The 24354-nt window shown below is 41.4% G+C and overlaps 1 protein-coding gene across 1 annotated transcript in view; it reads right to left on the bottom strand.

Moving 5' to 3' along the window:
• LOC127657223 (ALK tyrosine kinase receptor) overlaps nucleotides 1-24354 on the bottom strand; it is a 751733-nt gene that overhangs the window by 136658 nt on the left and 590721 nt on the right. The window contains exon 5 of the mRNA XM_052145921.1: nucleotides 4167-4294. Within this exon, the coding sequence (XP_052001881.1) occupies nucleotides 4167-4294 (128 nt within the window). The remainder of the gene's footprint in view (nucleotides 1-4166; nucleotides 4295-24354) is intronic.

Below are 24354 nucleotides of genomic sequence, written 5' to 3' on the forward strand. Positions count from 1 at the left end.
ACCATCCCATGGGCAAGACCCTTTATGAATCTCCTTTGTACACATGAGCACACATCCCCCAGTGCAAGATAGTCTAACTACAGAACCACTAAGCATTGTCCCCACTGGATGCTTCCTGGGATGTGTCCTCTTCCTTCCTCTTGCTGCTCTCCCACTCATGGTACAGTTCTTTTTTTACTCACTCAGTCTCTCGGGTCTGAATGATTGATGGCTTGGGGAAAGGCTTGTGGCACCTTCCCGGTCCATCCTAGGCTCTAAAGCAGCAAGCAACTTGTCAGATGCTGACAACCACACAGCTTAGTGGTTCTGTTTTTAGACTTGGAAACACAAGGTTGCTGGTTCTAACTTACATGGAGCCCAGTCGCTGTAATGAATGAATTCATATATGCAGTCTGTTTTTTATGCCTGATGGCAAAATAAGAATGCATTTAGGGAAATTGAGTTGTTTGTGCACATTCCAACATGCTGAGAATTCATTATTCATGTTGTTGCTTTCTTGAATTTGAGTTGCATGATGAAAAGAGGACCACATGTTGCCTTAAAAATAATAATGCAATAATACAATTTAAAAAATACCATGCATGCAAAGGAATACAAATAAATATAATTTATTATAATATCTTACTTCGAGACATGCTTGCTTTATCTAATTTACCCATTGCAACAATTGATGGTAATCTGTCCTCTTTGCAACCTTTAAAGTGGATTTTGCTCTTGGCGGATTCCCTCCTTAGCGCATGCAAATAAGTTAATTAGCGAAACACCTTATATACTTTAAGTGATCATAAAAAGATCCTTGTGACACTTTCACTGAAGTCATTTGATTCACAGTAAGAGACTACAAGAAATTGAACACCCTTCCTTTGCACTCACAGCAAGACACTGTGCTGGCCGCTCACTACGCTGTTCTTCTGAGGAAAAAATAAGAGAAGATAACACAAAAAATAAAAACGGACCTCATCAAACAGCTGTAGAACTCGGCTCAGCCTGCAAGGCACATTTTTATGATAGCGATGTAATCAAAATCAGGTCTGCTGGAGGGTGCAGAAAGCAGATGACTCAGACAGAAAAAATAGGGAGTGAGTTAACATTTTATGATTGGATGATCTACACCTCCGCATTGTTTTCAGTCTGATGTGATGGCAGCTCTCAATTCAGCTCTGCTAAGATAAGGTGACAGTGCTTTTGAATGCAAAAAAGAAGAGAGATTATGGCTTCACTGCTGAGGCAAGCATCACTGTTGCCCATACTAACGGTTAGGGATTTGAAGAAACCTTTTAACCTTTGTATTACATTTCAGAGCATAACTCGTCTTGCACTGTTTGTGCTATGGGGAAGACTGATCCCTCAAATTGTGCTGCTTGTTGAGTAAAGGTGAGCTATTACTTTTTATAAATGATTGGACTTTGCATGGTGAAATTCCATAGAGTTAGCCTACATTAAAGGTGAAATCCATATCTCGGGACCAGAATATCATAGAGACTTAGTGGTGGGCTCTTTGAACATTGGCCTGTAACAACCACACAGAATGCCTCAGAAAACAACTATCAACACCCTAGCTACCACTCAGAACACCCAAGCAACTGCATAGTACTAAAAACCACTAACACTGTAAAAAGAGGTAACATGATGTTATTTTTCTTGATCTAACCAGTACTTTGCTGGTTTAACCTAGTCAGGTAGATTTAGCCTAGTTAGTATAGATGTTATCACATGAAAAATGTATGGCTACCTAATAAAACCTTTTTACAGTGCAGAACACTGCAACATCCTCGCAACCACCTACCACACCATAGCATTTTGGCTGCGAGTTATGCATTTTCTTCAGAAAATGTAACAATATACTTCTCTTTATTCTTTCATGCAAAATTTGGAACGTAATTAGTCCCAAATCATTTGTGCTATGGACATGAATAATAGCTCAAATCATAAGACTTTTTGCGGACAATACTATTACATTTTCCAAATATATAAAAAAAAAACAATATGGCAAAAAAATGTATGTACTTACTGTACATTGCAAGGCAAGGCAAGTTTATTTATATTGCACATTGGCAATTCAAAGATCATGGAAGGATGGACCCAAGCCATAGGGCACAGAGTATCATAGAAACTTGTCACTGGGCTTATTTTATTTGGGCCAGTAAGCAACCACAACCACCAAGAATAGTTTAGCAACCACCTAGCAATGCCCAGCAAACCATCCATAACACCCTAGCAATGACCAGCAAACCATCCATAACACCCTAGCAATGACCAGCAAACCATCCATAACACCCTAGCAACCACCCTTGCACAATAGAATATGACATTTTCTTCAAAGAAATTTACAAATCTAGACACCCCAAAGCAAAATGCAGATTAAATGTGATGAGTTACGTGTTTTTTTTTCCGATTACAGCAATTATTTCAAGTAATTAAAAAGGAATTTCAAGCTTTATCAAGCACATCTCCCTCAAAGTACCACACACACACACACACCTCAGCTTTGTAAATTAGAATGTCAAGTGAGCACCTTTACGGGTGGCAGGTAATTCGAGATCTAGTGGCAGGTGTTTCAGGAAGACAAGTCACCCTTTAAAGCATCTCAATCTGCTAATATCTGTTTTGGCGAGTGAAGCGGATTGATGTGGAGTGAACAGGGAATTAAACTGCAAGAACAGAGGAACATGCTGTGCTTCAGGATGGGAACAGCCTGTCTAACATGGTGACCCCCTGGAGGGATTTGTTTGGGCAGATGCAATAAACCGGGCTACTGAGCTTCACAACCCTGAAACAATTAGAGGTCTGTCTGCCTCTGAATTTGCATGACAAGCAGCGTTATGTTCCCTGTGGTCAGACATGGCCAATTTCCCTGCCAGTTATTGAATCAGGAAGCACGGAGCAGAAAATAAATAAATAAATGAAAATAGGGAGTGAGAGAAAAAATGTTAGTTGCTGCTGATGGTTTAAAAATCATGAGTGCTGTATGGTAAATGTTGCAGTTCAAATGAGGAAGTGGCAAAAGGCAGTTGCTCTGTATACAGAGGTTGAGAGCATTGAAAACACACACTGGATATTTTTGTACAAATGTCATCTAAAGTAACTGGTTTTATTCAAGAGTAACAAAAAATAAAAAAAAAAAATAAAACATTTATGAATTGAACTAGATAGATAGATAGATAGATAGATAGATAGATAGATAGTGTACAATTGAATTTATATGATTCCATTAGGTTACACCATAAAAAGCCATGTTAAAATGTTAAAGTAAAAATAACACCTTAAAATAACAATGGCACATATCCACTTTTTCACTTACATAAACGTAAGTATTGTTATCCTTTCCTGCTATCACTGCTTGTAATATTTTATATTCAGAGTCGGTGACTCTATGAGGTTTAAAATAAATCAATTTATTAATTTTGAGTTTTGCACTCTACAAATCTAAATACATTATATATTAGTCCCTCCTTAAATCTTGTTGATCTTAGTTTAAGCAATGGAGAAAACATCACATTACACTGTAAAAAATGGTAACCTGCAATAGTTACCTTAAGGATCTATTGCTACCAGACTGACACCTTAAAATTGTGTTTGTTGGTGTAGCCTATGGAACTCAGGTTGATTTCAGTGATGTTAAATACATTTTTTTACATGAATAAAGCCAGTTAAGTTAGATCTTACCACATGAAGCACATTTTTTATAAGGTTAAAAAATGTCAGTATACCTATTGAGATATTGACAGCAACTTGTTCAGCTATTCTCAATTTTGGAGCCAAGAACTAGCTAAGAACCAATAAATCACAGCAGAAAAGTATCACAGCGAAACATGTGGAACCATTTCAGCTAGAAGCACAGCACAGAAAAATATAAAAAGCTTGAATCAAGGAGAAGACTTTTTTTTTAGTCCTGAACTTGATTCATTTTAAATCAGCTTTTGCTCTTTTACCATGGTGAAGAACAAACTTGAGTACAAAAAGACCTATAATGGAAAATCCAGACTTTCACAGACAAATCAAATCATCCTCTTTACAACAGTTAACTTGCTTATTTCTAGCAGTGTATATCTGATGACTCAAGTCTTGAATCCCTCTAGATTTGGTGCAGTTGAAGGGCCGAAGACCATGATTATATTATTAGAAATATTTTGATAAGAAACATTTCCAAGAAGTGAAACACTCACCTATAGTGCAGTTGGTAGTGAAGCGGGGGTCATAGGTCGCTGTTTCCATGTCACCAGGCTGGTTGTAGCTAGAAGAAATCCTGAAGGGTTTGCTCCGAGCACCAAAGCTGAGGTGAACCACTGCCCAGCTGAAAAGCAGAGAGAAAACCAGCAAGATCAGCACCAGAACCAAACAGCAGGGCCGGTTCAATGCCTGCAGTGGGCTGTTGGAGTTAAGGGTGGGTCCTGGAATTCCCTCCCCAGTTTGGGCCAGTGCTACAGTCTCTGGAGAGCTAACAGATGGAGACGTCTGGCAGCCTGATACCAAACCACCACCCTCTGCCATTTTGGGGTCATCCTCTGTTGGTAAATCACACATCCCCTACTCTTCCAAGGATATTCAGGCTGTTCGTTGAAGCTCTTTCACCAAAAATTAGAGACAACCGTGGACAAGGCACGTATGTTTGTGTATATGTGTTTAGAGATGCCGTCTACAGGGATGGTGCCTGTGAAAGAATGCCTGGATGCCTGGTTGCTCTGTGGGTTTTTGCTTATTTAACCAACCACCACCTCTCATAAGAAAGTCAATGATCTAGGTAATTTTATTAAGCAAATTTCTTAGATTTAAATTTGCTAGGGGCCAGTGACCAATGATTCTACTCTCCACCCTCTATTTCTCCACCCTCTCTTGTTCATTGCTTTCTCCTAGACTGGTAACCTGCCTGTTGTGTTGTTTCTAATCTCACTGCAGGATTTGCATTGACGTCTGATTTGCTCAAACAACAGGAGATGAGACCCATGACTAAGTGGCCTCCACTAAACAAATATGTAGACAGCTAGAAATCACAGCGAAATGAAGACAGGCAGCTATAAGGCAGAAATTATGCACTTGGATACACTTGGATAAAGGATGCATTCACACTCTCATCATTTAAAAGAGTTTATTTGGGAGTTATTCTTTCTTGAGTGGAAAACAGCAGATATATATAAAAATGTCCAAGCTGTTATTTTTCATAAAAAATAATAGGAACAATACCTGGTCATCATCTGTCTTCATTGTATGAAAAAAGAGCCTCTTGGACATTCTGCCTAAAATCTCATTTTGTGTTGAATTGAAGATGTTTGAAGAATTGAAGAAGTATGTTTTTGGGTAAAATAATAAAGTGTAACTTTAACCTTTGGTATTCAATATTCAATGAAGAGTCCAAAAGTCTGAGGCCACATAAAAAAATCTGTTTTTATTTTTATTTGATCTCATTTGTATTTCTTTATTTAAATAGGAAATAAAAAGAGGTTTTTTTAGGATTTTGATTAATAATAATAATAATAACAATAATAATAACAAAGCAAAGAAAAATTATGATGTGAAATTAATAAGAAATATTTAGTATTCAGCACTTTTTATTGGTTGAGAAATAAAATTATTTTTTTATATTGACCATGTTGAATAAATACTTTATACAAAAGGTCAAATGCTCTTTGGAAAATTCTCAAATCATAATGGGATAATATGAATCACAGATTTTGCACAAACTTGTGGAGTCCATACTAGGGCGAATGCATACTGTCATTGAATACTAAGAAAATTATGAAATTCATAAATCAATCATTTAAATGTTTCATATAAATGAGCCAGTGTCTGCTGCAAATTTAGCTCACAACAATCTGTTTGATTTATTTCAATCTGGTTTCTGCTTACAAAGGTTGTCAATGACCTTTTACTCTCTGGTGACTCAGACAATCTCTCCATTCTCTTATTACTTGACCTCTGCTCAGCTTTTGACACTGTCTGCCAAAACTACTACTTTCTCGCCTTTCAGAGATTGGTGTCTCAGGCGTCCTGGTTCTCCTCATATCTCAAGGATAGGCAGTACTACATTTCTATGCACAATTACAAATCGCCCACTGTCTCACTCAAACAAGGGGTTCCTCAGGGCTCAGTTCTTGGTCCCATTACTATTCATCATCTACATTATGCCTCTTTGACAAATTATTCGCAGTCATGGTTTTAACTGTCACTGCTATGCCGATGATATACAAATATATACAGCTTGCCAGACAGATTCTATTAACCAGACTACCTTGTTATCCTCATGTGTCAATTAATTTGTTGGCTTAAATCTAACTAATGTCATTAGCTGTGACCTTGATGATATTCTAATCTTCCCATATGCCACTGTCATAATCTTAGGTATCATTCTTGAGCCTCCATTGATCCTGGATGCCTATATTAAAAATTTCTCTAAAGCAGCATTTTCCCAACTTCGTCCCTACATTAGACCGAACGATACTGAATACTTTTTACATGCATTTATTACATCTCGCCTTGACTACTGTAACAGCCTTTTTTCTGGATTACTGGCACACTCTATATCCCGCTAAAAACTGCTGTGAGAGTACTAACGTACACTAAACGATCTGCACATATTACTCCCATCCTATTAAATCTTCACTGGCTACCTGTCGCATCCCGTATTGCATACAAAATTCTCCTGCTTACATTTAAGTCACTCAACTGTCTAGCTCCTTACCTTTCTGATTCCGATCTTCTGGGTGCAAACTTCTTGTTCCTAGATTCCACCTTTCTTCAATAGGTGACAGGTCTTTTTGTGTTGTGGCACTTAAGATATGAAACTCAATCCCTCTGGCTCTCTACTACCTCTATCTCTGAATTCAAATCTCAGCTCAAAACCTATTTGTTCTCCCAATATTATCAGTCATAATGTGTATATGCTTCATGAACTGCTCATTGTATTTGAATGCTTATCTGTATTCTGATTGGGCCACTGCCTTCACTGCTTACTTTTTCTATACTGTCTACACAATGTTATGTGTTCTTTTGTACTGATTTGAAATGACTAATTGATTGCACAATCTGATATCTGCTATATACAACAGCATTTGTTTTTGTTCCAGACTGGACAACTGTCCAAAGTCTATATGATTGTCTATATGATTATGTTACTGTTCTTTATTGTGAAGCATGTGAATGCTCATGCTACTCTAGGGCCCCTTTGAGAGCGAGAACAATTCATCACAACCATGACGAGGTTACCACATGTGACTCTACCCTCCCTAGCAACCAGGCCAATTTGGTTGGTTAGGAGACCTGGCTGGAGTTACTCAGCACACTCTGGCCATAAATTCCTGACATTTAATCATAGAAAACATTCCCTGTCTTAGGTCAGTTAGGATCACTACTTTATTTTAAGAATTTCAGCTTTTATTTTTTGCATTACATTCCCAATGGATCTGAAGTTTACATTCACTTTGTTAGTATTTGGTAACATTGGCTTTAAATTGTTTAACTTTTGGGTAGCCTTACATAAGCTTCTCAGAATAAGTTGCTGGAAGGTTTGTAGGCCTCCTTGCTTGCACACAAATGTTGTATCGGATTGAGGACAGGGCTTTGTGATGACCACTCCAATACCTTGACTTTGTTGTCCTTAAGCCATTTTCCCACAACTTTGCAAGGTATGCTTGGGGGTCATTGTCCATTTAAAAGACCCATTTGCAAACAAGCTTTAACATTCTGGCTGATTTCTTGAGTGTTGCTACAATTAATCCACATAATTTTCCTTCCTCATGATGCCATCTATTTTGTGAAGTGCACCAGTCCCCCCTGCAGCAAAGCACCCCCACAACATGATGCTGCCACCCCCATGCTTCATGGTTGAGATAGTGTTCTTTGGCTTGCAAACCTTACCATTTTTCTTCCAAACATAACGATGGTCATTATGGTCAAACTTTATGAAACATTATGGTTTTGTTTCATTAGACCAGAGGACATTTCTCCAAAAAGTAAGATCTTTGACCCCATGTGCACTTGCAAACTGCACTTGTAGTCTGGCTTTTTATGGCAGTTTTGGAGCATTGGCTGCTTCTTTGCTGAGCAGCCTTTCAGGTTGAGTCGATATATGACTTGTTTTACTGTGGATATAGATATGTGTCTACCTGTTTCCTCCAGCATCTTCACAAGGTACTTTGCTGTTGTTGTGGGATTGATTTGAAATTTTCACAACAAACTATGGTAATCTCTAGGAGACAGAATGCGTCCTGAGCGGTGTGATGGCTGTGTGGTCCCACTGTGTTTATACTTGAGTACTATAGTTTGTACAGATAAGCATGGTACCTTCAGGCATTTGGAAATTGCTCCTAATGATGAACCAGGCTTGTGGAGGTCCACCATTTTTTTAGAGGTCTTGGCTGATTTAATTTGATTTTGCCATGATGTCAAGAAAAGAGGTACTGAGTTTGAAGGAAGGCTTTAAAATGCATCTACAGGTACACCTCCAATTCAGTACACCTCCTATAAGAAGCTAATGGGCTAATTGTCTAAGGATATGTTGACTTCTGACAAATTGTGATAGTCAATTAAAATTGAAACAATCTGTCTGTAGACAGTTGTTGAAAAATGTACTCATGTCATGCACAAAGTAGATGCTCTAAATGACTTGCCAAAACTATAGTTTGCTAATATTAAATCTGTGGTTATAAAATGAGTTCTAATTACTTCAACCTAAGTGTATGTAAATTTCTGACTTCACCTGTGTATGTATGTGTGTGTGTGTGTGTGTGTGTATCTATCTATCTATCTATATATATATATATATATATATATATATATATATATAGAGAGAGAGAGAGAGAGAGAGAGAGAGAGAGAGAGAGAGAGAGAAATTCTTATTTTGATGGAGTGCAATGTGAATTTAGAATTGAACTTGTCATTAAAACATCTGGTTTTCATCATTGCTAATGTTGTTTTGTAGATCTAGAATAATGCATATTGATGTGTACAAATGCGTAATATATTGCCATTAGGGCTGCATTTGGAAGATAATTTCTGTGTTCTCGGCTGTCAAATTCAAATTACTTATGTAAGACTGAAAAAAAAAACACTCCCACACAAACAGAGTTGACTTACTGTAACATCAACTTTGTTAGTAGAAGCTTGCTTCTATCTAATTAAACAGTCCTAAACTGCATGGGAGAGTGATATGCATACATACCATTTGAATAATTTGAAATTCAGCACTATTTTAGGTTGAATTGGTTCTGGTAGTGCATAGGCAGAAAGGATATAATAATTTCTTCATATTAATTACATAGGACAGTGTAGTCATTAGATACACTGCGTGCATGCAAAAGCATATATGCTCATGGTATATTTGATGTAATTTCTGCATTTATGGCTGTAAAAATAACCCTGCACTGACTCAACATCATCTGCCTCCTGGTGTATTATTACAGTCAGTGTTGCATAGTAAATGTTATCTTCCAGCTGAGCAAATGCTAAAGTTGAGTAAAAAACAGCATTCTGAGAAAAAAAAGAATGATACAGATCTGTTTCAGAAACCCATTCTCAAGTAGTTCAAAATTAATAAAGCATTTAGTCCATAAATCTATACATTTGTGTAAACTTGCACATTTAAGATGACATATAGAAACAGTTGTGTTTCAGTTCACATACTGCACATCATCTATGCATTAAAAGTATGTACTGTAATGGGAAACTAAGTAGTTTTGAATATGTAGAAAGACATTGCCAGCTTCGGGACACACTAACACATCATAACATTGCATCTTGATGCAGACTACCGTGTAACGTATTGTTTGTTTACATGCAAGTGCTAGCTTCTAGCTAAATTTCGACATTTTTGCAAAATTATATTTTGTGTTCCATTACACATATCGTGGAAGTTCTGAAATGTCCACTGTCTGATGCAGAAAGCCAGTTAAATGTTTTCTCCAAGTGAGGTTTTTAATGTTATTTCAAAATCGAGTTTTAAATTAACAAAACCCACCTCCCTAACCTAAACCTCAACCGATAGTGTTATAAAAGTAAATGCAAAATTAAAAGAAAACAATTTATGAAGCAACCATATCATTTTGTAGTGCTTATATGCCACTTTTGACTCATGTGTTGACTCAAAATCAGATGAGCTACAGTGCAATGTAATTTGCGATTGCAAATGTAGTTGGTTATGTAATGCAAAATGTCAGGGATATCTGAGGAAGGACCCAAATGGGGCACTCCTGTGGAGTGAGTGAAGCGAGGGCGAGGTGGCTGGTAAAAGCACAGGAGGAATACTATCCAAGTGTGTTGGTGAACAGAAACTGATGAAGACTAAACAAACAGACAAACTGACCAAGGCAGAGAGCTTGAGGTAAGTAGGAGGTATTGGCTTTTTCCTCTCTTTTTTAATATTTTTTTATTTTATTTGGTACGATCGCCGTTATGATGTGTAGGTAACACATTTTTTTGTTACACTCCCCTTGTCCCCTCCCTAATCCAGGTTGACTGGGATGACCTGCTGGCAGATGCGGCAGAAGGCACGCCCCTCCCCAGGGAAAGAGAGGGTGTTGTACGTCATGCTGGTGGCTCCCCAGCCTGAGAGAATGAGGGAGGAATGTGACAGGGCGGAGGGCGGTGCCGGCTAATGATTCCCCACACCTGGACCCTATTCAGGCTAATCAAGCCTCAGAGAGGGATAAAGGCCGACTGTAGACTACAGTGGGACAGAGCGAGAGATTTACGGGCAGCTGTCTGTCACCTGTGTGTGTGTTTGCCTTTTTGGTTCAGTTTTATATAAAACTATTATTTGTATCGTCAAGCTGGTTCTCACCACCTCCTTTCCCTTTAATTTCCTTTACACTGGTGCAGAAACCCGGGAAGGAGGAGGGATGTAGTAGAGTCCTTGCCCCTAACATCCACCCCAATGGAGCAGCTGTGGCTGATTAGGGGCCAAGTGTGTGGAATCACAAAAAAAAAAAAATAATAAAATAAAAAAATATATATATATATATATGTAGAGGATTGTCCAAGGGAGTGATGCTCACCAGTAACCCCAGCATTTGCTTTTACTGGACAGGTAGCAGATAAGTGGCCGGGACGCCTGCAGTAAAGACACAAACCCTGAGTAAGGTGATATAATTTCTCCTCTGCAGACAGCCGTGTTCTCCTGACCTGCATGGTTTCTGGTTCGGACAAGACTTCAGCCGACGTGGTGGGTGAAACCGGTGGACTATTGGTTGGTATGCGCCGGTTGCAGATGGACAGTGTAACTTTCGACGTAGGCTGAACCAATGAACCAATCTTCTTGGCACAGGTCTGACAGTACACTCGCTGTCTACCAGCCTTGAGCAGAGTGGTCAAAGTCTTTACATAGTTCCAAGTATAAAGAATGTAAAGAGGACCAGCAGGGACTTTGATTGTCCCAAACAGCGGATCCCAACTCACAAACCTTTCCCGTAAGGAGGGTAATGATGTAAGCCACCTTGGAATCTTCCGGTGGGAAAAAGGATGGCTGGAGCAAAAATATCAATGAGCATTGGGAAAGGAATGACCGGCATGTGGTTGGCTTACCAGATTATAGAGCAGGGTGATTGACATGAGGCTCGGGCTGCCACATTTGAGTGGGGACCACTGGAGATGGAGAATGGACTTCAGGTGGGGGACAGGTCTCGGGAGATGGGCGAAGTTGTTGCACTAGGGTGGTAAGCTCGTCCATTTGCATTGACAGAATTTCAGTGGTAGCGGAAATCTGCTCCTGTTGATGTCCCAGCAAAGCCACCTTGTTGAGCCAAAGCGGCTCTGAAGTCCAGCTCCTCTGCTGGATCCACGTTTGGGTCAGATTATCCTGTCAGGGATATCTGAGGAAGGACCCAAACATGGACAATCCCAGAACAGCAGTTTATTGAAAACTAAAACTGGTAGGGATAAATATATCACACAGCTGTGGAATTGGTGCCGGCTTGGACTGCGGAGAGGTGATTGGAGAGATAGTCTAGATAATGAGGCAACCCCGTGGAGCGAGCAGAAGGCAAGGTGTCTGGTAAAGTTACAGGAGGAACACTATACAATGGTGCTGGTGAACAGAATCTGACAAAGACTAAACAAACAGAAAACCCAACTGAGGCAGAGATTATGAGTGAGTAGCATGAACACACATGACAAACTGACAATGAGTAGTGCACAAGAGGGAGAATAAACAGGGGGAATCTAAACAAGGAGATCTTCACCACTGAAAACACACTGGGGAAGCGCAAATGACAAACAAACAGGATAGCTCATACAAACTTACGAAACCATGACAGCAAACGTTAAATTTACTGCCTTATATATGTGCTATAGGGAGGGTATTTTGGTGTTATAAGATAGCATTGTGTGAGGAATAGGGCCAAAAGTGAGTGTTTATGAAGTGACAATCTGCCCTTTACTTGGTGTGAAAGTGAAAGAAGTAATTGTTATTGTAGCATAACTTCTTGTTGTAGTGTAATTGTTCATGTTAATTTCAACAGGAAACTGTTGTGATACTTACAATTACTTACAAATAATTTAGCAATAATTTTGGTATATTAACGTGATTGTATGAGGCCTAGTTGCTAAATTCAATTAGTTTTTTGTGGTGTTCCTGCAGCTCAACTGGTTGAGCATTGTGCTTGCAATACCAATATCATGTGTTAAATCTTTTGTTCTTACATTTAAACACTGCAGTGACAGCTTTGTTCATGCATTCCTTGCCATTTTTCACAAAACTCACAAAATCCTCCTCTTCCACATTACTGCACAAATAAAAAATCAAATATACTTTTCCATTTGGGCACCGTTGGTACACTATGTTCAGTGTAATATAATTTGAAGCACTAATTTGACTAACCAATTAGACACACTAATTCTAATCTTGCATAATATTTATGATAGGTATTATCCAAATTGAGATGCAGTGTAAATATGTATATAAAGGAATGGACATTGTGTAATTTCTTTTTATTAACTTATTTCTGTTCATAATCCAGATTTTGTATTGATTGGATACAACCTCCCATTTCTGTCATATTATTATTATTATTATTATTATTATTATTATTAATAACTTATAAAGCACTTTTTAGCAATATAGCACAAAGTGCTTCACAAAATCTAAAATCAAAACATAGGTTCAATAAATAATTTTTTTTTAACATAGGTTAAAAAATATAAATAAATAATAATAATAAAAGATGCTGTAAAAGCAAGTTTACACAAATTAGTTTTTAACTGAGACTTAAAAACAGACAAAGATTCAGCAGATCTAATATCCCTGGGCAAGGCTGTTCCATAATCGTGGGGACTTCGTTAGAAACACTATCACCTTTTGTTTTGTTTTTTATCTGAATCTTGGAACAGCCAACAGTTCATGACAAGAAGCTCTAAGAGGTATAACTGTTTCATAAGGTCTTAACATTTCTGCTAAATAATCGGGCGCCAACCCATGTAATGCCTTATACTGTACGTAATTAAGAAAATCTTAATATCAACCCTAAAATGAATTGGTAACCAATGCAAGAAGCTAAATCTGCATTAATATGATTAAAAGACCTAGTTTGTTTCAAAAGTCTAGCTGCAGAATTTTTTACTGATTTAAGCAGCGCTAACGTGCTTTGATTTAAAGTTGACAAAATTACATTACAATAATTTAGGCGAGACTATATAAAGGCATGAATAAACTTCTCTGTATCGCTAAAAAACTAACGTTGGAGATGTTTTTTAACAGATACAAACAAGACTGAAATCCTGACGTGATATTCAAAATAAGAATTTTCTCACCACCTGCTGAATATTCATGAGCACTTGATTAAGTGCTGACTAAATCTGAATCTTTTTAAAACCATGACTGATTATGACAAACTTCACTTTATCTGAATTCAAGTGCAGCAAATGACATGCCATCCAATTTTTTATATATGCAAAAGTGTATATATACTAAACAATCTTGAAGATTATTTAAATGAGCCAGATCACTGGGATTAAACAACAAATGTAACTGTAGGTCATCTGCATTGCAATGAAAATTAATGTTGTGTTTCACATCATCACAGAACCAAGAGTTCCCCTTCTGTTGCTCTCTCCACGTTGTGTCAGAGAAGCGACACAAGGGCTCTCTCTTGACCGCCGATATCCACCTCTGATCTATGAAAAAGGGCCAATGAGAAGTTGGCAGCCGGTATTTGCATATCCCGCCTCCAGACATACGGGTATTTAAGCGGGAGTTCATTCAGAAAATTTCTTCGAGCCGATGGTCGTGTCTGCAGTTGCTGCGTGTTACACACCGATTTCCTGTCATCCCTCTGCTGCATGCTGTTGGATTCTACGGCGCACAACAGCGGCTTTCTCCTGTTTGCACGGCTGTGCATTCCTGCCCCTGGGCGCTTCGACAGTTGCAGATTAAAAAGAACTCTCACGAGTCCTTTTTTTCATAAAAGAGTGATTTTATTTAAAAGAGTAATTTCCTCTGAAAGAGCAAAACACAGCGCCGTTGAACGTCCTTTTAAGGATGCGTCTTTATAAAGATGCCTGTGTTGTTCCTGGATGCGGTAGAGTGCTCTCCACTTCAGACGGCCACAGGCGTTGTCTCGTGTGTCTGGGTAGCGATCACACCGAGGCTGCGTTTGTGGATGGTTCATGTTCTCACTGCGAGAACATGACCATGACAACGTTGCGGTCGCGGCTCACTTACAACCGTAAGCAAGCCACTCCAGCCGCCCCCCGCGTTGCTCTGTACTCCCTTCCCGGACCTGTAGAGCAACATCCTTGCTGACCGCAAAGGCCTACATCGCCACAGGAAGCGCCGCTTCCGCCCTGCATGCCATGGCTCTCCTGCAGGTCCATCAAGCCAAGGCACTAAGAAACATGCATGGGGGTGGTCCTGATCCCGACACGCTGCAGGAACTGCACTCAGCGACCGACCTCGCCCTGAGAGTGACGAAGGTCACAGCGCAGGCGCTCGGGCAGGCGATGGCCAAGCTTGTGGTCCAGGAGCATCAACAATGGCTGAACATGGTCGAGATGCGTGAAGCAGACAAGACTCGCTTCCTCAACACTCCTGTCTCCCAGTTTGGCCTCTTCGGAGACACCGTCGAGGACTTTGCCCAGCAGTTCTCCATGGTGAAGAAATAGACTGAGGCCATCTCTCACATCATGTCTCACGGACCACCTCGAGGACCCGGAAGGCTCCCAGGCGCTCCTGAGACAGCCCACCCAGAGTCCAAGACGTTAGCTCTGGAGGTGGTAAGACCGCTCCGTCCCCCGGTGGAGGGCCGGGAGGAGAATTTTGTGTTTTTTCATTTGCCGCACCCCCCAACAGGTGCTGCGGTACCCAAATTCTCAATAAAAGAGCTATTTCCTTTGTCTCTGGGTCACATGGCCCGCAAATGCCGTTCTCACGGCATTCTGCTTTCAGACCTCAACAGTCCCGGCTTCCTGGACGCGGTGTCCCCGCCTTCAGCCCCACGACTGTTCCCTGGCCGGCCGGTTCAGACGAGTCCAGAGGATGCCAACATCAGACCTCCTCCTCAGTCACGAACCCACCCAACCCCTGCTGGGTGCGCGGAGCAAGGTAAGTGCTTTGAGTCTATTCTCAGCACTGGAGCCTCGGGCCGCTTCTCTGCCTCCCGACGCCACATTACCTGTTCCACACCGCTGCGAAGCCCCGCCGGGTACATCCAAAATACTCCTCCCTTTGGTGCCCCTAGCACGGAGTTTAGAGGCGTGGCTTTCACTGCCCAGCCCGTCACGCTGGCTGCACCGGACCATTCGACTCGGTTACGCAATTCAGTTTGCCAGGCCTCTGCCCCCCTTCGTGGGCGTTCATTTTTTCGCAGTACACAGCAAACATGCCCAGTCCCTGCGCAAAGAAATCTCCTCCCTTCTAATCAAGGATGCGATAGAGCCTGTCCCTCCAACCGAAACGAAGAAGGGTTTCTACAGACCTTACTTCGTTGTACCCAAGAAAGGCGGCAGCTTACGACCGATCTTGGACCTGCAAGTTTTCGATCGGACCCTGTCCAAACTCCCGTTCAAAATGCTCACCCAGAAACAAATTCTATCTGGCATCCGGCATCTAGATTGGCACGCACAGAGACCAGGTGCTCAGGCACCTCAGCCGTTTGGGGCTTCAGGTCAACTGGGATAAGAGCAAGCTCACCCCAGTCCAGAGCATCTCTTTTCTCGGTTTGGAGTTAGACTCAGTCTCAATGACAGCTCGTCTCTCCAACGAGCGTGCTCAGTCGGTGCTGAAATGCCTCGCTTCCCTCAAGCCAGGTACCGTGGTCCCTCTAAAATGATTCCAACAGCTCCTGGGGCATATGGCATCCTCTGCGGCAGCCGCACCACTGGGGTTGATGCATATGAGACCACTTCAGCACTGGCTCCAGACTCGAGTCCCGAGACGAGCATGGCGCCGCGGCACGCACAATGTGAAAGTTACCACCGCCTGCCGCCAAACCCTCAAACCCTGGACAGACCTCTGCTTTCTATGGGCAGGGGTAACCTTGCAGCAGGTGTCCCGACGCATTCTGGTCACAACCGACGCCTCCAAATTGATTTGGGGCGCCATGTGCAACGGGCATGCAGCCGCAGGCCGTTGGAACCGGGCCCCGCTGCGTTGGCACATCAACTGCCTAGAGCTGCTGGCTGTTTTCTTTGCCCTGAGGAAGTTTCTCCCATTAATTCGAGACAAACACGTCCTAGTCAGGACAGACAGCACCACAGTGGTAGCCTACATAAATCGACAAGGCGGAGTATGCTCCCTCCACATGTCACAGCTCTCCCGTCGTCTCCTCCTTTGGGGTCAGCAGTGAATCAAGTCACTGCGTGCCACTCACATCCCCGGCAACCTCAATGTGATAGCAGATAGGCTCCACCCCCAGTCGATCCAGCTGATCTGGGACCGGTTCGGCAAGGCCCAGGTAGACCTGTTTGCCTCCCGAGAAACCTCCCACTGCCCGCTCTGGTATGCCTGGAGAGAGGCTCCCCTCGGGGCAGATGCTTTTGCACACAGCTGGCCCGCGGGGCTGCGAAGTACGCATTTCCCCCAGTGAGACTTCTTGCACAGGTGCTATGCAAGGTCAGGGAGGACGAAGGGCAAGTCATTCTGGTGGCCCCCTACTGGCCCACCCGGACTTGGTTCTCGGACCTCACGCTCCTCGCAACAGCCCCTCCCTGGCGAATTCCCCTGAGGAAGGACCTTCTTTCACGCTCTGGCACCCGCACCCAGACCTCTGGAACCTCCACGTCTGGCCCCTGGAGGGATGCGGAAGATCTAGCCGGCCTACCACCGACTGTCATAGATACTATCAACCAAGCCAGAGCCCCCTCGACCAGGCATCTTTACGCCCTAAAGTGGCGTCTGTTCGCAAACCGGTGTTCTTCCCGTGCTGAAGACCCACAGATGTGTGCGGTTAGGTCAGTGCTCGTGTTTCTACAGGAGAGGCTGGAGAGGAGGCTGTCTCCCTCCACCCTCAAGGTGTATGTTGCCACCATCGTGGCTCACCACGACACGATAGACGGCAAGTCTCTTGGTAAGCACGACTTAATTGTCAGGTTCCTCAAAGGTGCCGAAGGCTAACTCCCTCCCGGCCTAACCCATTCCCCTCCTGGGATCTCTCGATCATCCTCACGGGCCTCCAGAGACCCTCCTTCAAGCCGCTAGATTCAGCTGGACTTAGGGCCCTCTCTCTCAAGACTTCCCTGCTGATCGTGCTCACCTCCATCAAGAGGGTCGGGGACCTGCAAGCGTTCTCTGTTAGCGACATTTACTGGAGTTCGGTCCGGCAGACACATACTTGATCCTAAGACCGCGACCGGGCTATGTGCCCAAGGGTCCTACCACATCCTTCAGAGATCAGGTAGTGAACATGCAAGCGCTGCCCCGGGAGGAGGCAGACCCAGCCCTTTCGTTGCTGTGTCCAGTACGTGCGTATCTATCTGGACCGCACGCAGAGCACTAGACGCTCTGAGCAGCTCTTTGTCTACTTCGGGGGACAGCGGAAAAGGAACGCTGTCTCCAAACAGAGGCTTTCCCACTGGGTTTTCGACGCCATTTCATTGGCTTATCACACCCAGGCCGTACCCCCACCCCCTTGCGGGTCCGAGCTCACTCCACCAGGGGTGTTGCGTCCCCATGGGCACTGGCCAGGGGCACCTCCCTAGCAGACATCTGCAGAGCAGCAGGGTGGGCAACACCTAACACTTTCTCGAGGTTTTACAATCTCCGAGTTGAGTCAGTATCGTCCCGTGTTTTCTCAGGTCCGAGCCCGTAGAAGTCAGTAACACGCTGACGAGCTGGCCAGGTGAATCGCTTGCGCCTAGCGCCCTTTCCCTCAGCCGAGGTAAAATAGTGCGCCTCCGTACCCAGGAGACCCCATCTTCGGGTCGCTGGTTGACTCCTCCCTAGCCCTTTTGGGTCCGCAGTTCAGCGGAGGAACTCGCCGTCCCAAGCCACTACGGGTACCCAAACTACCCTGTACTGGAATAGGTGCTCCACAGGTAAGGCCTCCTGCTCGGACTCCCCCTGTGTGTAATTCTGCAGTACTGTCCCCTCACGAGCGGACTCCCGTGTCTCCCTTAGGCAGTTACAGCTGCCTCGGTTGCTGTGCTGTATGTTTCCCCCCTCTATGAGGCTGGATCTACCACCGCACCAACTTTTCCACATAGGTCCTAACAGGCCATGTGATGTATTTGCCACTCTTTGCCTCCCCTGCAGGGTAGGTGTGGCCTCCGCAGGGTCTTCTCCCCCTGAAAGAAGGGCTAAGACCCCCTTTCCTCAATGCGTGTAAGGGCCCCGGCCATAGTTGCTCTATGCAAGAAACATAGAGAGAAAAGAGGCCCAGCCAGGCTGGCCCGTTCCCAGGTTGGCGGCAATCACCTTGTTCCCCCTCCAGCGTAACCAGAAGGACTCTGATGGCTTTAATGGGGCATTGGGGAAGGGTATGTGCAGTCTGATACAGTTGGTCGCCTTTGCACATAGGAATACCTGCTCGCTCCTGTATCAGCAGTTCACGTACACGGCTCAGCGCATGGCACTTTTATAAGTGGACCCCTAGTGTCGCAACATGGAGAGAGCGACAGAAGGGGAACGTCTAGGTTACGTATGTAACCTCCGTTCCCCGATGGAGGGAACGAGACGTTGTGTCTTTCCCGCCACGTCGCTGAGCCGAGCCACTGTTGTGGCCGGACCATTTCAGAAAAATCCTGAATGAACTCCCGTATTTGCGCCACTTAAATACCAGTATGTCCGGGGGCGGGATATGCAAATACCGGCTGCCAACTTCCCATTGGCCTTTTTTCATAGATCAGAGGTGGATATCGGCGCTCAAGAGAGACCCCTAGTGTCTCTTCTCTGACACAACGTCTCGTTCCCTCCATCGGGGAACGGAGGTTACATACGTAACCTAGACGCTACATGTATAGAGAAAACTAAATTGGCCCTAACAGAGATCTTCTAGGAACACCACAATTTATATTTGAATAGGAGGACATGTCATCTCCAACAGATACTACAAATTTCCTATTTGACAAATAGGAAACAAACAAGTCTAAAGCCACACCAGATATTCCCACACATATCTTTAATGTATCAATTAAAACTGAATGATCATCTGTATCAAATATTGCAGTTAAATCAAGCAACGCTAAAATGGAGCATTCCCCAGCGTCCTCCACCATCATTAAGTCATTGGTAACCCTAAGAAAGTACAGAAACTGCCCATGATTTTCTCTATAACCTGACTGAATTTTTTCCAAAATATTGTCATCTGCTACCTCCAACAGTCACTTCACTACTGCTTTCTCTATAATTTTTGAGATGGAATGTAATTTTGAGAAGGGTCAATAGTTATTACAACCAGAGGGTCTAATTAGGGCTTCTTCAGAAGAGGCTGAACTATGTTTACAGTGGCCCTCAAGGTAAGAAATATATCATATCTGTTAATAATACAGGGCATGATTTTGGGGACAAAAAATATAATACACCACACTCACATATTAGTGACCTTTGTATGCTACTCAGAAAGTGTATTGGGATTATCCCCACCTGCTGAATTAGCAAGCACTCCAATTATTGCATTCATCTCCTGTGCTAATGAAATCCAAAAACTATTATTATGCAAAACTTGGTGAGATAAAGAGGTAAAATACCATCTTGATCCCCTCTCCATCAATTCTGTGATAAACAGCTGGGCCTCTCTTTAACACCTCAATTAAACATTTGGATCTAATTAATCAATTATCCTGTGGGACATCCTAAAGATCAAAATAAAAATCTTGCATGCAAGGTTATTAACATGACTAATAAGAACTGCTGCTGATAACATTTTTCATTATTATTACATTATAACTATAATATAATACCATCATTCCATCCAAAGAGCTCTGGACCATATGCACTTTAATATACAGATGCAAACAAACAAACACTCTTGCAGTTAAATTTATCATGTGTATTTTTAATAATCTTTAATTTGATTTTATGTTTTGGTCTGTGGTTTGTTGTCATTAAATCTTAATGACTTTTGAGGTCAGCGGAGCTGCTATTGGCTACATGATCCATTAGTATGCTGAAAGATGCAGCAGCCATTCTGCATTGTTTGCTGATTGTGCAAAATATTGGTTATAAATGATTGCTTTATTGCCAAAAACAAATACGTTAAAGAGATTGCGATTTAATTTAAAAAAATTAAGACAATGAATTATTAAACGATTACAGAGGAAGACAATGATGCAATACATTGAATCACAAAGTTGCAAAAACCTAAATAAAATTAAAAAATTACATTGTGAACACAATTTCTTTTTCCTGAAATCTACAGTTAATATGAACAATTTGAGATCTACCATCATTGACTTACAAAGTAAACTGCTTTCAAACACATGCTTTGAAGTGGTTATTTTGTTGACACAAGCAAACATGACTCCCAACATGCAATTATTAGACATAGCCAGATGTGGTTGAGTAGTTTATAGAACCCTGAAAGATGACTGCTATATAATAGCTTAGAGTGATTAATTATTTGTGAATGTATGGTATTTACTTACAGACCCTTTTTATATTATATATATATATATATATATATATATATATATATATATATATATATATATATATTAGATATAGATATAGATATAGATGCAAAATATTTGGAAAAACTGAGTATGGTCATAAAAACGCATTTGTGCATGAAACTACTTTCTTATGCAACGGATCAGTATCTGCCATTGCTGGTTCAAACCAAATGATGCGTCCAAGCCTCCATTAGTAATTCACAAATGTCACTGCAGAAATAGTATCACGGCTTGTGCTGTTTCTAACAAGTTACTGGATAAACAAGGGTGTGTGTGTGTGTGTGTGTGTGTGAGAGAGAGAGAGAGAGAGAGAGAGAGAGAGAGAGAGAGATATGGAGCGTGTGTAAATAACCTGTTGCTATTTTGTTGTAGCCGGTGCGCAAGAGTCGATCACTATAGAAACCGCAATGTCCTCTGCCATTTTAAACAGCACCCATAGTGCAATTAATCAGTCTGTTGCGTCTCTCAGCTGTGATGATCCATAATGCTGAAGTTGTTCATTTAAAGCTGTTTAAAGCTATTTCCTAACTTTAGTAGTAGTAATACAAGCGATCACAAAGAGCTGTTTTATGTAAACACTAGCTGACACGGATTCACTTCACATCACCTAACTGGCACAAATTACACACAAAAATGATCTTTTGCCAGCACCTGCTGGATAACATAATGTAAAAAAAATTAAAAGACAAACAGAATCTCTTTACACATATGCACTGCTCTTATACTTTAGTTTAGAATGGCATGAACACAAGCGGAGTGATACACAAGTGAAGCGACAGAGTGCTGATGGCGTCAGACCATCAGTGTTCAAGGAACGTCTCTCGTCCAATCAGATTTGAGGACCGGAACTAATTGTTGTATATATATATATACACTGGTGGGCGAAAGTTTGGAATAATGTACAGATGTTGCTCTTATGGAAATAAATAGGTACTTTTATTCTCCAAATTGGCATTCAACTGATCACAATGTATAGTCAGGACATTATTAACATGAAAAATTACTATTACAATTTGAAAAATATGTTCAGATCTTAAACTACTTAAAAGAGTTCTCATCAAAAAATCCTCCACTTTAAGCAATGACAGCTTTGCAGTTCCTTGGCATTCTAGCAGTCAGTTTGTCCAGACATTCAGGTGACATTTCACCCCATGCTTCCTGCAGCACTTGCCATAGATGTGGCTGTCTTTTCGGGCACTTCTCACGCACCTTACAGTCTAGCTGATCCAACAAAAGATCAATGGGGTTAAGACCCATAACACTCTTTCCCAATTATCTGTTGTCCAATGTCTGTGTTTCTTTGCCCACTCTAACCTTTTATGTTTTGTTTTTCAAGCAAATTGTTTCTTTGCAATTCTTCTGCTATAATTAATATTATTATAATTAAACCAATATTTGATATTAATAATAACATTTGAAATCAGAATTAATTATAAATATGAATTAAATAAAAACATATAATAATGTGTTTTTTTATCTGAGGATGCTAAGATAAAATAAAATAAATTAATATAGATTTTTTTATTTCAAATAAAGCATCGGAGAAAGCATCATTATATTATGACATACCCAATTGCTGTCAGGCTGCACAGGCAAAACTTAAATTGCAAATGCCATGGACAAACTGGAGCCCAAGGCAATAGATTCTCAAAATCATGCTAGATAGATGAGCTCAATATAGGAGGAGGCAGTGTAGTGGCACTGGTGTTTAGAGAATCGCACTGCCCATTTAAGTGTCATTGATTTTGACTGTCAAATCACACAGTGCAGATGAAACTGGCAGAGATAGACCACACAAACTGTTGATTAGATGCAGCACTTTGACAAGGTGGGCCAAATAAATGCTACTTCCTCAAATGCAATGGGACATATTTGAATACTATCGAAGAGGAAGATCTTTTTTTTTTCCTTCGGTTGCAGCAAATATGGCAGTTATGCTGGGTTACTTGAGATTGTATACAGTCATGTATGGATCTAATTTGCTTCATATTCATATTTTAATATATTTGCTAGGAGGAAGCTACAGAATCAAACTGTGAAAAGTCTTAGGCCACAGCTCTAATTGCAGTTCTCCAAAACATAGCTGTTTTTCTTGCTTTTCTCAGTGTGGCAACTGAAATACACAACTGTATATTCATGAGGGCGAGCTGCTGTTGCGTGAGAGCAAGGGTCAATGGGGCTAATTGGTTTGCCAAATCACTTGCAATTCCACAGGAAGAGCAATAATTATATGGTGTATGATATGTGATATTTGTTAAATCCAGGCTCTATTTTGTAGAATAATGTACCCTGGGACAACGTTTTCCAATACAAAGTGCACCAGTCATAATTCCCTGTGGGCTAAAATTAACAAACGTATGCTTCCGCTTCTGGCTCACGTTTCCTGATCTAAAACAAATTACAGCTAGAAACGAAAAGATCTTGCTGGCATTTATCTTTCTCATTGTGCATTTCTTGTGACGGATAAAAAAAGAATAAAGAAAACACATAGGGTGCAAAGTGTGAGAGAATGAGAGAGGGAAAACATTCTAAAAAATAAAGAGAGCATGTTTACCACCAGTTGGCATTTCCTTTAAGGACTGCTGTTTGTGTACTAATTTAATAACACTGGAGGAGGATACGTTGGAATGAAGTAGGGTCATTTCAAATAGTTTTAATGGGATAAAGATTTGCCTAAAAGACTGTAATCAGGAAAAAATATGGATGCACCTGTATTTTGCATCAATCTTGTAGGATAGTTATTCAGTATAAAGTGCTGATATGTCAGATTTGTTTTGATTTTTAAAGAGAACATGATATCAAAATAAAATCCTTTTACATTCTCAAAGGTATTGTGTGAATTTGTTTTATGTTAAAAAAATTTCCCATCCAAGCCTAATATGTTGAGACCGCTACACTCATTGAGCACTTTATTAAGTACACCTGTACACTTAATTATTCATGCGATTGTCTAATCAGCCAATCATCTGGCAGCAGTGCAATGCATACAATCATGCAGATATGGGTCAGAAGCTTCAGGTAATGTTCACATCAACCATTAAAATGGGTAAAAATATAATGTCAGTAATTTTTACTATGTCATGATTGTTGGTGCCAGACAGGCTGGCTTGACTGTTTCTGTTACTGCTGATCTCCTGTAATTTTCATGCACTAAAGTCTCTAAAGTTTACCCAAAAAACATCCAGTGAGTGGCAGTTCTGTGGATGGAAATGCCTGGTTGATGAGAGAGGTCAACTGAGAATGGCAATAATGGTTAGAGCTGACAGAAAGGCTACGGTAACTCAGATAACCACTTTGTACAATTGTAGTGAGCAGAATTGCATCTCA

This window comes from Xyrauchen texanus, chromosome 16 (assembly GCF_025860055.1).
Source record: "Xyrauchen texanus isolate HMW12.3.18 chromosome 16, RBS_HiC_50CHRs, whole genome shotgun sequence".
NCBI classification, from domain to species: domain Eukaryota; kingdom Metazoa; phylum Chordata; class Actinopteri; order Cypriniformes; family Catostomidae; genus Xyrauchen; species Xyrauchen texanus.